The 16,278-nt window shown below is 53.8% G+C and overlaps 1 protein-coding gene across 2 annotated transcripts in view; it reads left to right on the top strand.

The window, feature by feature from the left end:
* The window catches only part of IPO13 (importin 13), a 34,462-nt gene extending 18,819 nt beyond the window's left edge, over positions 1-15,643 (top strand). Inside the window, exons 9-20 of one of the 2 annotated variants that reach the window (XM_082053728.1) lie at positions 470-496; positions 1,235-1,369; positions 1,599-1,742; positions 1,896-1,976; positions 2,561-2,698; positions 2,796-2,892; positions 4,743-4,795; positions 10,415-10,481; positions 10,650-10,708; positions 14,543-14,632; positions 14,787-14,968; positions 15,080-15,643. In XM_082053728.1, coding sequence (XP_081909854.1) covers positions 470-496; positions 1,235-1,369; positions 1,599-1,742; positions 1,896-1,976; positions 2,561-2,698; positions 2,796-2,892; positions 4,743-4,795; positions 10,415-10,481; positions 10,650-10,708; positions 14,543-14,632; positions 14,787-14,968; positions 15,080-15,176 — 1,170 coding nt within the window. In that variant the 3' untranslated portion in view covers positions 15,177-15,643. Of the gene's footprint in view, positions 1-469; positions 497-1,234; positions 1,370-1,598; positions 1,743-1,895; positions 1,977-2,560; positions 2,699-2,795; positions 2,893-4,742; positions 4,796-10,414; positions 10,482-10,649; positions 10,709-14,542; positions 14,633-14,786; positions 14,969-15,076 lie in introns of both variants that reach the window. The other variant, XM_082053727.1, reaches the window with a different exon arrangement.
* Positions 15,644-16,278: the final 635 nt, after the last annotated feature.

Raw genomic sequence — 16,278 nt, 5'->3', positions numbered from 1 at the left:
GACTGAGCTGATCCCTGCAGTGCTGGGGGAGGTTGTCCTGTGGCTCTCAAGGTTCGGGGCAGAGGGGACTTGGAGTTCCAAGGCACTAGGAAGAGGGCATGGAAGCAGAGAGAGGCTGATGGAGGGTGCGAGTCTCTGCTCTTGGAGCCTAGGAGGGATGGTCCCTGGGGTAAGGAAGCCCTGGCTGAGGTTGGCTCCTCAAGCTGTCCTGCTGCAGAGCCCGTCCGAGCCAGGAGCACCCCTCACTGGGTGGCTGGGGGGGCTGTCTGGGGGAAGAGCTTACCAGGGCACAAGGATTTTGTTCCCTGCCTGTGGTGGATTGTGGGGAGGCTGTGCAGGGCTGTGTGCTGCTTGTCTGTGCCTCCACTGGTGTCACTTGTCTTGACCTCCTGCATCAGTCCTGCCTTTGGGAAGGGTCTTTCTGCAGCACTCACCTTCCTCTCTCTCTCTCTCCCCTTTGCTTTGGCAGGAGGTGTTGATGAAGCAGATTCACAAGGTAAGAGGGGCTGGCTGACAACTCTGGCTGGTTCTGCTTGCCCCCCCCGTACCCCTTAGTTGTGCTCAGCTGAAGACACGAGGGGTGCCGTTGCAGGCTGGGCTGTCCGCAAAGGAGAGCTTAGGGCTGCAGCCATCGTGTGGGACCAGGAGTACCTGCTGGCTCCCTCTCACCACGCTGCTGGCCTCCCACCATGTGTGGGCTGGGGTCACGCTGGGCGCCATGTCCCCATAAGAGAGGGAAGCCCCCAGGGAGACTTGAGTCTAGCAGTTCCCAGTGCCTCCAAGCCCAAGGATGCTGAGATGGCAGGCATGTCTTCAAGAGGAAAAAGGAAGGAGATAAGAATGGGGACAGAGCCCAGGCTGTGCCTGTGACCAGGATGGGGTGGGACATTGGCCCCACAGGGCTGAGACAGTACTGTGCAAAGGATGGTGTACCGAGGCGGGGTGAGCAGTGCTGGCATAGAGATCTCTGGGCACCAATTGGTCTGTCTTTGGTGGGTTGCTGAGAAGATGCCATGAGCTGGTGGCAGAGCAGTTCCCTGGGTTCTGCTGTGCTGGTAGGGACCTGCCCCCTCTCCTGCAGTGACATGTGCAGAGTGTCCCAGACAGAGCAGCTGCAGCACAGCTTCCTGGCTTTGCTGGCCGGGCCCCTGGCAGCTGTCTTGGCTGATATGTGTATGGTAAGGGCTTCAGGCTGGGCAGTGACCTGCCCTGTTGTGTCTCCCCTCTGTCCCAGACGAGCCAGTGCATGTGGCTGATGCAGGCTCTTGGTTTCCTGCTCTCTGCGCTGCAAGTGGAGGAGATCCTGAAAAACCTGCACTCCCTGATCACCCCCTACATCCAGCAGCTGGAAAAGCTGGCTGATGAAACGGTGAGTGCCCTTGTGCTACCTCCATCCAGAAGTGCCTTCTTCCACTGGCACATCCCTGGGGATGGGGTGTTGAAGCAGCACTCTTGAACATGGGCTCAGGAGAGAGTGCGGTGCAGGGAACCCCTCTCTGGCACTTGGTCTTTACAGTCCTGGCTCCTCAGCATCCCAAAGGTATGACTGTGACAGCAGTGTGGTCCATGTCACACTTTGGGTTTATTTTCCCTGGCAGCCCAATCCCTCCAACAAGCTGGCCATCATCCACATCCTGGGCCTGCTCTCCAACCTCTTCACCACCCTAGACATCAGCCACCATGATGATGACCACGAAAGCACCGAGGTCAAGAAACTGCCAGTGCAGCAAGGACCTAACCCAGTGAGTAAAGTGGTGGCTTGATGCTCTTTGCCACAGCCTGGCCAAAGCTCTGCTGTGAACTGCTGGTGCCAGGAGAGGGGCATTAATGGGTAATGCACCATGTACCATGAAGAGGGTAGTGCTGGTGCATTCAGACCCTCTTGTTCCTTACAGGTGGTGGTGGTTCTGCAGCAAGTCTTCCAGCTCATACAGAAGGTCCTCAGCAAGTGGCTGAATGATGCCCAAGTGGTGGAGGTAACCAGGCTCTTCCCGAGTACTGTCTGCAGCTCTGCCTGTCCCTGCTGACCTGAACTGGGGACAGCAAAGGACAGACTCTGCCTGAAGCCCTATAAGAAGGGTGTCTCACTGGGTTGTCTGGACCAGTGCTGCTTGCCATCACCAGCAGCGTCCGGCCATTCTTGTCTGTCCTCCATCAGCTCTGCTCCTCTCCAGTTACAGGAGGCCCTGCCATCACCAGGGAGATGGGGTCTACCAAACCTGTGCTCCCTAAGGGGAGACCTCTGCTCTGACCTGGACCTTTGTCATGTAGTGTTTCTGCAGTTTTCTCAGTCCAGTAACGCCCAGGTGCAGCGTCCCACCACCTACTCTTTCCCTTGCCCCTTTGGGAGCCAACTGCTGCAGGGAGGTGTTTCCCAGTGTCTGGGAGCATCCTGTGCTGCAGAGCAGGGTGCCAGAAGCAGAGCAGGTCTGAGCCCTCTGCCTGGCTGGTCCCTATCCCCATTGCCAGCATTTCCCTCTCTTGGGACCCGTCTGTCGAGTCCTGCCCCCCAAGGAGGGGTCTCCTGATGCCCATTGCTCACAACGTCCTTCTCCTGCAGTCTGTCTGTGCCATCTTTGAGAAATCTGTGAAGACCCTCCTGGATGATTTTGCCCCCATGGTGCCTCAGCTGTGCGAGATGCTGGGGCAGATGTACAGCACCATTCCCCAGGCCTCTGCCATCGACCTCACCCGGCAGGTATGGAGCTGCACTTGGGGCTGGCACTGCCAGTCCCTGGGGAGGCTGAGGGTGCCCAGGGACAGCAGCAGCTTCAGTCTTGCTCTCTCTCTTGCAGCTGGTTCACATCTTTGCCCATGAGCCTGCCCACTTCCCTCCCATCAAGGCCCTCTTCCTGCTCGTTACCTCAGTCACGCTGACCCTCTTCCAGCAAGGTATGTGGGATTAACCCTTCTCGCTGGGGCTGTTGTCAGGCTGTTGCATGCATGGAGTCTGGAGGTGTCTTACGAAGAATGGCTGTTTTCACTCCTAGTTAAGCTAATGGGGCCATCTCTGTTTCTTGGATTCATCCCAACCCCTGGAAGGTGGGTACCTTCCCTGCAGGGCAGCACAAGCAGGAAACCCCTGGGTGAGAGTCTGGAGTGCTGTGACAGCCCCGCTTCTGCAGCAGGGCTGGGCATCGCGTGCTGAAAGGGTCGAGCCCGAGCTCCAGTCCTGCTTGGCAGAGCGGCTGTGCTCCCCAGGAGATCCCGGGGCTCCTCCGGCGGGCAACGCTGCTTGTAGTGGCCAGGAATCAAGCCCTTGCACGAGGAGGAGGATGTGTGTGTGAACATCTGGGAAATTACCTTTTCAGAGTCACTGCTGGCCAGAGTCATCGCTGTGATGCTGCAGGGCAGGGGCCACTCTTTGGCTTGCTGCCCACCCTACAAAAAACAAGTGGGGTTAGGACAGGCCCCTCCACACTGTGGTTCCCCTCAGCTTCTTGATGACTTGCCCCCATGACAAGGAAAAATGTATCTTAGAGGTGCTGGCTCTGGTCCTTCAGCACTCCATCTGCAGTCCCCAAGGGCTCTTGTCCTTTGCTCATGGCCGGATGCTGGGTAGGGTGATGCCGCCCCCCAGTACAAGGCTCAGAGCTCTCTAGGGAGGTGAGGGAGGACCCCTGCTTCATCATCACGCCATGGTCCGAGCAAATCTTGCCGCACTGAGGTGTCACTGGGGTCAGTGGCAAGCGAGCTGGGCTCATCCGGAGATCAGGTCCCCGCTTCTGCCAGCAGCGTGTGGATGTGTCTGTCTGTGCTGAAACCCTCTTGGCTGGGCACCCGGGGAGGCGGCGATGCCTCTGGACAGCAGCAGGCATGTCTGCAGGAGGAAGGGGGAGAGGACAGAGCCCGAGCTGTGCCAGTGCTTGGATGTGAGCTTTGCTCAGGCAAGTGGCCGTCCAGCTTGCTGCGTGCCCAAGACTGTGCTCCCACCCACCCCGTGGGTCCCCTCTGGTGGGTGGCTGGTCTGGAGCAGGGCGAGCCCCTTCTGCTGAGCCCACGGGCAGCAGGAGAGTGGGGGGGACGCCTGACCCTGCAGGGGCCCAGACGCATCTGCGCACAGGGTCAGATGCCAAGGTAGGGTGAGTGGTGCTGGCATGGAGGTGTCTGCGCACCGAGCTGGTCTCTCCCAGGAGGACGCTGTAGGAGACCTCCAGGAGGGTCCTGGACTCAGGGTCTTGGAGAGCATCTGGGAACGGGGCGGGAGGGCGACTGTGCCAGGGGCTCCTGAGCAGCTGGTGACAAGCATGTGCACGCCTGAGCCCGGCCAGGCCTGTCAAGCGTTTGCTGAGGTGTTGTCGTTCACTTGCAGTTATCTTCCAGGACCAAACAGTACTCTGAAGACACCCGCTCAGTCCCCAAAGTGCAAAAGCTCTAATTCTCCTTGTGGAGATGGTGCCCAGCTAGCCCCTGCTCCTCCTCCTCTCCCTCCCCAAGGACACGAAGATCTCCTCCTTGGCTCTGCAGCACCCAGGTGCTAGCTGGAGACCCTGGGGCTTCAGACCCTTTTGTTCGCAGTTTCTTTCTGTTCTTGGGTTCTCCAAGTTTCATGATTTTTTTGTATGTTTTGTTTCTTTAACTTGCTTCAAGCTGCTCATGTTGCCCATCCCCTTCCCCACACACCCCTCCTCCCTTACACTCCTGTTTTCACTTGTAAATTCTTTCTGTATCACATAACTATATGATGTTGAGTTGCTGTTTGTATGATTTTTCTCTTAAGTTACATCTTTATTATATTTTAGGGCCCAGGGATCATCCTGATATTGTTGATTCATTTATGCAACTCCTGGCACAGGTGTGTTTTAGTTTCTTATTCATTCACTTTCTGTTCTCTCTCTTTCTCTTTTTAATTCAATTTAAACCTATTTTTAGCTTTCTGTTGACAACGTTTTTTTTTTCCTTTTAGTTGAATATCGAGTTTCTCCATCTGTTTCCGTGGAAGTTGAAAACAAAACATTCTCCTTTAGTTCTGGGTTTGCACCATCCCCAGGGCAGTGCCCACCTCTGCAGGGCAGCCCCAGCTGCCACCCCCTTGCCATGCCGAAGCTGCTGCAGGGCACTTGGCGCTGCTGCCACAGTCACGCTCGCGTGACAAACTAGAGCATTAAGTGGATGTTTTCTGACCCATTTACCTGCCCTGTGACGAGTCCTCTGGAGCAGGGATGGGCTGAGCTGGCTGCCTTGCCCCGGGGCCGGTGGGAGGAAGCCCGTGCCCATGGTAGCAAGCAGCTGCTGGGGTTTGGCTCTGAGAATGTGCTTGTGGTGGTGCGTGGACCTGCCATGGTGCCACGCGGCCGCCCGCTCCAACAGCCTCCGGGGGTGGTGGCAGCTCCTGCACCCAGGAGCATTGCTGTGCCGCCGACTCGGTGCTGCGCGGGGACGGTTTGCATTGGCACGGCGGGGACTGCGGGCACTGCAGGCTGGCTGGTGGGTCTGGCATTGGTGTCAGTGCTGGCGGTGGGCAGGCAGTGCCGTGTGTGTATATACACTTGTTGGGAGCAGTGGGAGCGCAGCATGCTCCTCAGCCTGCCGTGCCCATGAGGGAGAAACCCTGATGTCTTTGATGCTCAGTGCCCCCGTTGGAGATGTGTCCCCCGGCACGTACCCAGAGGGTGGGTCAGTGGCGAGGAGGGCCCTGGAAGAGTTGCTTTCTGCTTCATTTTTGTAATGGTGAGACTTCTGACCGTGCGTGCTGCGGTGGCTGTGCAGGAGCACCCGGCCGGGCACTGCCAGAGCTGTGGCCATCCTGCCCGTGCTGGCAGCCCAGGAAGAGTGCCTGGCATGGCCGGGTGCTGAGCCGTCAGCCCCTTCCCACAGCTGCTCAGCCCACGTGCGGGTCTTGTGGGATGGAGCAGGCGAGGGGGCTGCACCTCAGCCCCCCAGGCACGGAGTGTTCCTTGTGGGTCTCACCTTGATGCCCAGACCCTGCTGAGACCCATTGCATCTCACAAGACATTGTAGCATTTTCCTCCTTGCTTTTCATCCTGAAAGGCATAACATAATCAAGGTTATCAGAAAGCATTCGCGGCTTTTGCCAGTGCTGGTTTTGGAGGCTGTGACCATTTAACAGGGGTTTTGAACATGATGGGAGGATCGGTGAATGGGGTCTGTGCTTGAGGTTCCTGGAGGTGTCCTTCCCAGCCACTCAGTGCTGGGGAGACCTCTTCTTAAGCACCGTGCCCAGGTTGGGGCTCATTTCTGTAGATATAGACCAGAGAGCACAGAGAAAAGCATCTGGGAACGTGACCACTGTTAGGGAATAAACTGCCTTAGCCTGGGTCTCTGCTACAGGACACCTAGGGAGAAGGAACTTCCCTAGCACCACCTTGTAGACATGGAGAGGAGGAAGGGCTGATAAGAGCCTGAGGAGCTGCATGTCTTAGAGTGTGTAAAAGGTAACGTCCCAGTCATAGGTGTAAACCCCTTTTCTGTTCTTCTTGAGTGGGACAAACAGTAACTGGAGAAAATCATGGAAAAGGATGCAGGTCAGACAGCAGGAGATCCTTCTAAGAGTGTGGGAAAGCACTGGAAGATCACTTGGGAAGCTGCTGTCACTTGGAGGGCTTGAAAGGACTCAAGAAGCCTGTTGTTCTTGGAGGGCAGGTAGAGCTGATTCTGCTGTGGAGCAGGGCATTAGGTGACCCTGAGAGACTCTTCCAAGGCTATTTTATTGTTTCTTTGGAAAGTGCTGTGTTTCTCTCTGGCTCGGGTTCCTTCTCTGTGTCTGGACACGGCACATTTGTGCTTTCTTGAAGACAAAGGTGCAACAACCATGCTGTACTTCCACGGGGTGTGCTGCGAGAGCAACCACCACCCATGCCGGCTGCTGGGAGGCTGTTACACGCTGCCCTCACGGGCAGGATCTGCAGGCAGTGCTGGGGCAGCGTGCAGGCAGCTGGACGGTCTCCAGCGTACGGATCTCCGGACAGCCTGCGTCCTTCAGAGGCCCTGCTGCAGGAACAGCTCAGAGGCTCCTGCCTCCATGGCTGCTCCATCTTGAATCACTGCAAGACATCTGAGTTCATGCTGCCAGCCCACCGCCACTCAAGACCTGATGTTTTCCTGGGCTTTTTATTCCAGCAACCCCATGGAGACCAAAGGATCCCATCCACATCCTCACTCCTCATGTGTAGGACTTGTTTCAAGGTTTCCTTGTCTTCCTTGGCTGCCTCTCTTCCCAGATTGATGATCTGGTGGGGTGCTTTGAAACCCATCAAGAAATGGCCTTGCCTTTCCTGCTTGCCTCCTTGCTCTCAGGACTTCAAGAGCTGTCTAAAGGCAGAGGTAGGTCCAGCCTGCCCTCTTCCAGAAGACCACGCTCTGCAGTGATGCTCTGGAGCATCTGTAATCCAAGGATTAAAGTTGGAGAGAAGCGCGGATCTCTTCAGATCCAGTTTACATGTGGGGGAGGCTGTGTTTTCATGCTAGTCTGCTCCACCTGCAGACCCCTTGACAAAGTAACGCATCTTCCAGAGCAGCAGCAAGTTTGGACCCAAGAGTGTGTCAGGGTAGAGACTTTCTCATTTTCCTGATCATCTGCTCTTGTGGTTGATCACCTTGCTGGAAATATCATCTTCCCTGTTTCAAATTTGTCTACCAGCAAGTATTCTCCTACCTTCTGATAACTCAGAAGAAGCTTCTACCTCCTGAAACCTGCACATCAGCCCTCTGTCACCAGCTCACAGGGAGCCATCTCTGCATGGCAGGACTTCAGTAACTTTACAGTATATTTATTTGCGCTCGATTGCAGCCCATGGGATGGCCCCGTTGGTGCAGCTGATCATCCTGCCACCATGTTAATTGGCAATCCACTCTTGATGGTGGTCGACTGATCATGAGAGAGCATGCTGACTTAAACCAAATGTCTTACAGATGCTGGAGACCCTGGAGTTGTTGTTACTACTCAAAGCGAAGTATAAAATAACCACTCTGCCACGGCAGCTGGGGCTTCTACCCAGGTCTGCGTCTGCAAACCCAGGCAGGACTTTCTGGTGCTTGGGAGCTCTCGCCAGCTCCCTGGCCGGTGGGTATCACCAGTGTGCGTGCTCCTGGTTGCAGGTAGGCTTTCGGGGCTCTCCAGCCTGTCTCTCCAGCAGCAGTTGCAGGCACATCCACTCATCCCTCAGGGCTCCATGCCATAGTGGACTTCGGGAGTGCTGCAGTGACCTCCCCTGACAGAGAGCCAAGGTGCAAGCTGGGCAAGTGGGGCAATGCCAGCCAGAAGACACAGGACTGTCCTTTATGATGGCCCAGCAGAGGATGTGGGGGAGGGATGTTTGACAGCATATAAAGACCTGTCCTCATTCCAGAAGATGTGAGCAGAGCTGTTTTGGGAAGAGACGGGGAGGACAGGCTGATAGAGTTCCTAGTCCTGGGAGAGAGCAGCTGGCCCTACCTGATGTCACTTGCTAGTGGGGTGAGCTCCACAGGGCCCCATCTCACAGGGACAAAAAGCATCTGTCTACATTAGGTGTGTGCATGTGTGGCCAGATTGAGCTTGTGCTCTGCACACCCTTGGTAGAGGTGTCTTACAGGAAGCAGCCCTCCTAATATTGGCACGCTTTCCACCACTGGTGGAATGAGAAGCAGATGCTGCAGCGAGCCTGTAGGAGAGCTTGGGGGGCTCTGCCTGTCACAGGTCTGGGTTGGCTGGGAGAAGCATCCTGCAGGTAGGTGTCAACCTGAGCATGTTGGAACACTCTTGTGCCAGCTGAACAATCTTGCAGCATGCAGAACTCGGGTTAAAACAAGCCCCTTGGACAGGCAGGGCAGAGGAACCTGCAGCTGGGTGGTATCACGGGAGCCAGCTGCCCAGGAGCAGCATCCTGCTGGGGGAGAGGCTCGTGGTCACCTCTCTGGAGCCCACACCAGGGCCCCAGTGCGGGTACTCTCCCGTGGCTAAAACTGCAACATCTCTTGCAAGCATTTGTCCAGTATGGGGCCAGCTAGATGGCAGCAGCCATGAGTGGCTGTGTTTCTAAACCATTGCCCAGCCGCTAGCTTGCCTTCTGATGTTGGTGTTAGTGCATCAGGAGGGGGTGCACGTGGTCTGTATGTACACACACAGGTAGAATGTGGCTGCTGGTCACCCCTGTGATGGTCTCTGCTTGTGTCTAGCAGGGAAGCAGGTCCCTGCGATTGTGCCACCTCTGCCTGGTACAGCAGTGCCTTTGGTGCCCAAACCTGACTCCTCTCTTGAGTGTGATACAAAGGGTCGGAAAGGAGATGGAAGTAACCATGAAACATTGCTTCTTGGCTTTTTGGTCTCCAGCATATGTTCTCTGCACTGGGCAGATGGTCGTGGGCTCTCCCTGGAGAAGAAGGAGTGGGAAATAAGTCTGTTTTGGTGCAAGTAGAGACCATGGCTGTGGGAGCTGGCCATGTGTTGGGGGCGCTGCTGGCTGAAAGCTGTCCCTGCTTTCACTGTGGAAGCAGGCTTGGAGGGAGGCAGTGGCCCAGCACACAGCCTGAGGGCTGCCTGCCTTGGGATGCTGCTCTCCGAGCTCCAGGCACAGAGTGGGGCCACTCCAGTGCTGTGGCTGCTGTCCCCCGTGTCGCAGTGACAGCAGGGCAGAAGGGATGGCCACCATGCCTAGTGCCGGCCCACAGCAGTGGGCATGGTGATCAGGGCATGGATGTGGCCACCTTACATAGCAGGGCTCGCTGTGACAGGGCAGAAACCCTTCCTGTGGAGTGAAAAGTACAGGCTGGAACATCGCCACCCAGTAACTGCCAAGTGCCAGCACAAGGAGGGACCAAAGCATTGCACAGGGTGCCACAGCTCTGGGTGTTCCCAGCGGCACTGCCTGAACCCTGCAGTGGCTGGCGGGATCGCTGTGTGGCGGAAAACCCCAAAGCTTTTCTGATCTCATACTGGTTGCTCAGGAATTGCCAAGCAATGTTGGCATCTCATTGTCTTCTCTGCCCTGGAGCCCAAGCAGAGCAAGCTGCTGGTCTAGTCTGGGGTTACTGCTGGAACCAGTTGCTGTGACCTCAGGGACACCAGCATCTTTGAGAGGAGCGAAGCACAGAGGTGGTTGGTCTCTGATAGGCTCTACATGGCTGCCCTTGTCCCTGAGCGCTGCCACCTCCTGGCCTGCTCTGGTGAGACAGGAGCCCTCTGTCCTGTCTGTATGTCCGAATTGTCTGTGTGTGCATCACCTGGCATCTGTCCTCAGGTCCTGGGGTCGATGGTTCCCGAGTTTAGCAAACTGCCTGGCTGTTTGATTGGCATTTTCCTGGGGGGGGTGGAAAGCGATGGTTTCCTGGTGTACTGTGTGAATCTGCTGTTTACTGCGGGCGTGCCCAGGTAAGCGCATCCAGGCAGAGGCTGTCTGGAGCACCGGGTTCCTCGGAGGCTTCCCGGCTGCCCCTGCAGCGCGGGGTTTATGCTGCCTGTCTGTGTGCCTTGCAGGCTCTGAAAAGGAAGCCGGACCTCTTCCTGTGTAGCAACCTGGATGTCAAAGCAGTGTTTCAGTGTGGTGAGTACCACGGGCACGGGCACGTGCTCCAGGTCGCTCTGCGGAGAAGCCAACCTGCTCCTCCCGAGGAGCCGGGCACAGACCAGCCAGGGGCTGGGGGCCAGAGGGCAGATTTGGGCTGGTGTGCAATGTTTCTGGCTGTTAACCTGAGCAATTTTCTGCCTGCAGGTGTCCTGTCGCTCAAGTTCCCTGAGGCCCCGACTGTCAAAGCATCCTGTGGCTTTTTTGTGAGTAATACGTGTTGCCTTAAGATGCAGCTAGATCAGATAACCTCAAGTCGCCACTATAAGTCTAATCATGCTCAATGGCAAGTCTGGCACACAGATTCACAAATAGTATAATATATAGTGTAGGTCTGGGCACATTAATGTTGAATTCACACAATTCACGAATAGTGCAGGCCAGTCGTGATCATTGAATCTTCACGTTGTACAGTTTCACAAATGGTATAATATACGCACTGCACAGACTCACAAATAGCATAATATATGCTGTAGGTCTGGGCACATTAAATGAGAAATTCTCACGACTAGATGCACAAATAATGAGGTCTATTAGTGCAAGTTCTTTTAGATGCTATTGATAAATACACTGGTAGCAGTCAGTGACCATCTGAAAAGAGTGTCCCACCACTTGTATTCTCCATCTGCTGTCACTTGTTCCAGAATGTGGTATATTTCTTTTGCATCATGATGGATGGTAATCAAAGTTTTCTGTCCATTTTCTTTGACTTGTTGCAGCAGTTACGTAGATCATTATGCTGTAAGAGTCCCTTTACCAGGGCAAGATCCTTTCCGATGGGGGTAGGCAGCAGATCATGGATCAGCATGTGGTTAGATTGCAGCAGCTGGGAGGTTGTGACAGGAGCTGAGGAACTAAAAACGCATCCTATGATTTCACTAAATTACAAACACAAATATTAGGATGACGACTGGTAGCTACTGTAAGTTGTCTGCAAGTAAAAAAATCACAGACAGTTCTCATACATGCGCATCCTTTCCCCATATATACAAGTATGGTTTCGGGATTTTCATGAGGATGTGTCACAAAATGGCAAAGATTTTGTTCTATGCCAAGGCAAATGTCCTGAGCTTTGATGGTATTACTTTCACAGATGAATCCTTGTTGTTCTCGAATAATGCATGCATTGGCCTCAATGCCTTGCCATTTATTTCCCTTTTGTTGAGCCTGTACTCTGTGCTCTATTGGATAGAGTGCCTCTCCATTGTGATTCAATCCTAATGCAATGATTTGGTATATGGTATATACCGAAGCATTGTATATGGTTAGGAGGAATGCTGTGACAGCACTGTTGGAGGAGTCATAGGTGAAATTGACCAAATACCACCAGGACTGGAATTTCTTCTCAAATTCAGTTGTGTTATCCCAAATTACCTTCTGAATTTCAGTGGGTAAGGTGCCTTCTTCACCTTCCCTTATGATGGCAACTGCCATTGATTGTATCCACAATTGCACTTCGATACAGCTGGGAGCCAAACAAACATGACTTTGGGCCACATCAAGTGTGTTTACAATCAACAGGTGATCCTTTTCCTTGATTTCCCCCCACTGAGGTTGTGGATCAGATAAAAGCCATTGGTTGGTCCCCAATGCCAAAATAGTAGTGCATGATTCTATTCATTTAGATAACTAGTCCCTGTAGCTAGTTTGTTTGCAGGTACCTCAGCATCTCTAGTGTTTAAGACTCCCAGTCCTGTTCCTAAAATGGCTGTCGCGTCTCTCTTTGGTTGTTTGAGAGAGTTGAGGGTTCATGCTGACCATCCTGTGTAAGATGTGTTCAGGAATGGTGAGCAGGCAGGATTGATCATGGAGATGTCCATTTGCATTGATAATTCCACTTGTTTGAGGGATTGTGATGGACTACGCAGCATTTGCTGTTGACCCATAATTTTTACTACATACGGTCCAGTTTTGGATAATTGTGGGGTCAGCATCTTTTTCTTTGAGTGGAGTTATGGTAGGGGCTACTGTGGTGGAAGACCACAGTGGCTAAGCTTAATTATTTACCGCTACCATAGAGGAAATGTAGCCTCATACTTCTGGTATAGGCAACATGAGTGTGGGACCATAGCCATCCTGGGCTCCCTTGGGTGCCAGTCAAGGGAAACCGGATGGTTAAGGTAGAGAATAACACCACAAATCCAATTTGTTGGTCTGTCACCTCATTGATGTTGATTGATCCATCTGTCCACGTGCTTCAGGATTCCTGTGAATACAATAAGAAAATATATGCTCAGTTGGGCATATAAGCGGCAGGATTATTTAAAAAGATGGTGTGATCCACCAGGTGCTGATCCAGTGTGTTTTCCGTGGACAATCTTTAGCTTCCCATGCATAGGGATTTTTGGGTGTTGTTAGTATCATTGGTACTGTTCCAGTCTGAGGCATTTTCACCAGTACTGGTTGCCTGGTGTAGAATCCCCGTAGGGTATCATCCTGGCTTGGTATGACCCTTTGGGGTTACAGAAGGAACAGATGTGCAGAAGGCTACTCATTTTGGGGCAGCCATCTGTTGTTCAGTTGGTAGGTGGCACTGGACGATCACAGATGCCACCCAGATTGCACATACTTTAATATTACCCTTGGTGATTGGCATGATTTCATTAACGATGTCTTCCAAAAACGCGTGCCACTTGTGAACTGTGGGTTCTGAGCAAGGTCAGCAGGTGGTGCTGTACCCTCTCAGCTCCGTTTGGAACTGCAGCAGGCGCAGTGTTAGTGTTTAATTGCCAATAATCTACTACGAAACGCCACTGCCTGGTCAGGCTTTTTTTTTTATTGGCCAAACTGGTGAATTATAGGGTGAATGAGTTCTTTTAATAACGCCTCTGTTTTCTAACTCTGTCACCACCTCATCAATCTCATTGGCCACAGCTGTTTCTTTAGAAATAATTGACATTTGTGCCTCGGTGTTGATAAGAAAGTCTGCTAAAACTTTTGAGGTCCGGTAGGAATTGCAGTGGTAGGTTTGGAAGTTTTACCAGAAAGGCGTTGAGCTGCAAGCCCGTGGCGAGATCGCTGAGACTTTATTGCTGAGATGCTGCTGAGTCACTGAGACTGAGATCTGGTGCAGAACATGCAGCATGTCCCGTAGAGGCAGGATGGTTTCTGATGGGATGATTCTCTCCAGCTGAGTTCTTTTTCCTTCTCAGAGAATGGACTAACAATTGGCGATTATTGTTGTGCATGACTTGTAAAACTTGTTGGGGTACTCCTGACTCTAATGCCTTACATTTGACAGATGCCAAAATTATTTGTGGTGTACGTCTCTGTTGAGAGAAGGAGTAAGGAGTGCGAGTCTGATGAACACAGTGTTATCAGCAGGCTTTCCACTGGCTGAATTCATCCAGCTCATTTGGCACCCGTACTTAATTATGTCTCGTACAAAGTCACCCCAAGTAGGAATGTGTCTTGGTCTCTGTTTTAATCTATACCTCTATCTAATTTATGACCATGAGTGCCACAGGTGGCTTGTACGCGGTCTGGGATGCAATCTTGGATGTTCGCTACCAACATTTTAAGGCTATCAGGGAGACAATGAATGTAGGTGTTAAACATGCTGGATCGATGGCGTACAGCATCGGAGATTTTGTAAACTCCTCCCATTCATATAGAGCTTGAAAGAATGCTGCTTTCTGAACAGACGCTGATAAATTGGTAAAATCAGCTGTCTTGGTTTCTAGCGGCTCGTCTCTCTCCTGGGGTTCAACTCCCCCAGTCCAAAATGCTGCTTTTGCAGTTAAGGAGTAATTGTGATCTCTGGGTATAGTTATCCAAATTACTCCTGGACCTCAGTAGTGGGGAAGACAGGCTCAGCCCATCAACTGGTCCCAGAAGTCTGAAGATGTGGATATAGCTTTATTCTCAATAAGTGCATCCTTGGTATTTAGTTTCAATAATTTGCCCTTTCAGTAATTATTCCACATCATGTCATCACGCGGCTTCCCCCCAAGAGCAGGGAGGGCAGGAGTGGGGCTGTGGGTCGGGCAGGGGCGCTGCAGCACGGAGCTCACTCGAGTGGGCTGGGTTCTGTGTTGCAGACAGAGCTGCTGCCGCGCTGCGGAGAGATCGCCCCGGTGGGACAGGTCGTGCACGAGAACGGCAAGGTGTTGCTGCAGGCAGTACTGGAGGTAAGAGACAGCGGGACCACAGGCTCCTCACCAGAGCAGGCGCAGCTTTGGGCTCTATTTTTAAGCAGCATTGCTGCGGAGCCGAGGGCAGAGAGCCCCGCAGCCTGGATGGGTGCAGGCAGGAGGTCAGCAGGGTCTGTCTGCTCTGTGGCAGGGCATCGGTGGCCAGGCCTCCCGCAGTCTCATGGATCACTTCGCAGAAATCCTCTTTGCCTTGAACAAGCACTGCTTCAGCTACCTGAGCCTCTGGATCAAGGAGGCCATGCAGCAGGATGGCTTCCCCTCAGCCCGCGTCAGCCCCGAGCAGAAGGAGACCTTCAGCCAGCAGATCCTCAGGTTCGCACCCCTCTCCCTGTGCTGGTTGTGCCCCCCATGCCATGGGAATGACCCTCCTGCACAGCCTGGTGTGTCCCTCCTGCTTCATATTTGTCCCCTCTGTCTTAGCAGAGAGCGTGTGAACAAGCGGCGAGTGAAGGAGATGGTGAAGGAGTTCACGCTGCTGTGCCGAGGGCTGCACGGCACGGAGTACACAGCAGACTACTGAGCACCTGGCCAGGACCGCGGACAATTTGCCCTGACCAGCTCTTACCCGCAAGGAAGCCTCCCCAGCCCCCCCGCCCTGCTGCAGTACGGCTCGTAGAATAACCCTCCACCTAGAATTAACCCACTCGGGACGCTCCTCAGCTAGATTTGGTGGCCGCATCTCGGTGTCAGCATCTTTGTTTCCCCCAGCATGCTCCCCCCTCGCAAGGGACGGGAGTGCCGGCTGCAGGAGGCAGCAGCGCGGGGAGGGAAGCCTGGGCAACGCTGCCCTAGCATGGGCTACCCCATGCCTGGGCTACCAGCCCGTCCCCAGCGCTTCCCCATGGGTGCCCGTGCCCGCAGCGGGGAGGCTGCCCCTGTGCCCGCAGCAGTGGCTGGCTGGGTGGGGGGGCTTGCCCCCTGCTCATTTGTACGTGTGTGGTTGGGAGGGGGGAGACCCTGCACCTAATTATATTAAGAATATTTCTATGTTGTGGTTGTTGTTATTGCAGTGCCCGGACTTTGCCTGCCACTTGCTTCTGGGGAAAAGCTCAGCAGAGGGGGTTGAATCAAAGCCTCTTGCCCGCTGGCTGCAGGGGGGACAGCAAAAAACAGTGTCCCCAGCTCACCCTGCCTCTCCTGCCCAGCCTGGAGCAGCTCATGGCGCTTAAACAGTCCTGACCCACATGAAAGGGGCCAGGTTCCATCCCCACTAAACACAGGGTCTTCCCTGCAGCCGGGGATGTGCGCACCCCATCGTGTTCCTCAGAGCAGGTGAGGGGTTTGCTCACTCCCCTTTGCCCGAGTTCCCCAGCCCAGCCTATGAATGCGGTTTCATTGCTGGGGGTCCCAGTTCTGGTTTTAGCTGACACCAGAGTGAGCACCACGATCTGTGTTTTCACTCTGGAATGATAGAATCATTTTGGCTGGAAGAGACCCTCAAGATCATAGACTGCAACCATTAACCTAACACTGTCACTAAGGCATGCCGCTAAGAACCTCACCTACACGTCTTCTAAACACCTCCAGGGATGGTGACTCAACCACTTCCCTGGGCAGCCTGTTCCAATCCTGGCAACCCTTTCCATGAAGAAATTTTTCCTATTATCCAATCTAAACCTCTC

The sequence above is a fragment of the Streptopelia decaocto genome (assembly GCF_964273445.1).
Source record: "Streptopelia decaocto genome assembly, chromosome: 5".
Taxonomy (NCBI): Eukaryota; Metazoa; Chordata; class Aves; order Columbiformes; family Columbidae; genus Streptopelia; species Streptopelia decaocto.
The sequence above is the reverse complement of the archived record's forward strand: the minus strand, read 5'-3'. Positions and strand labels throughout refer to the sequence as shown.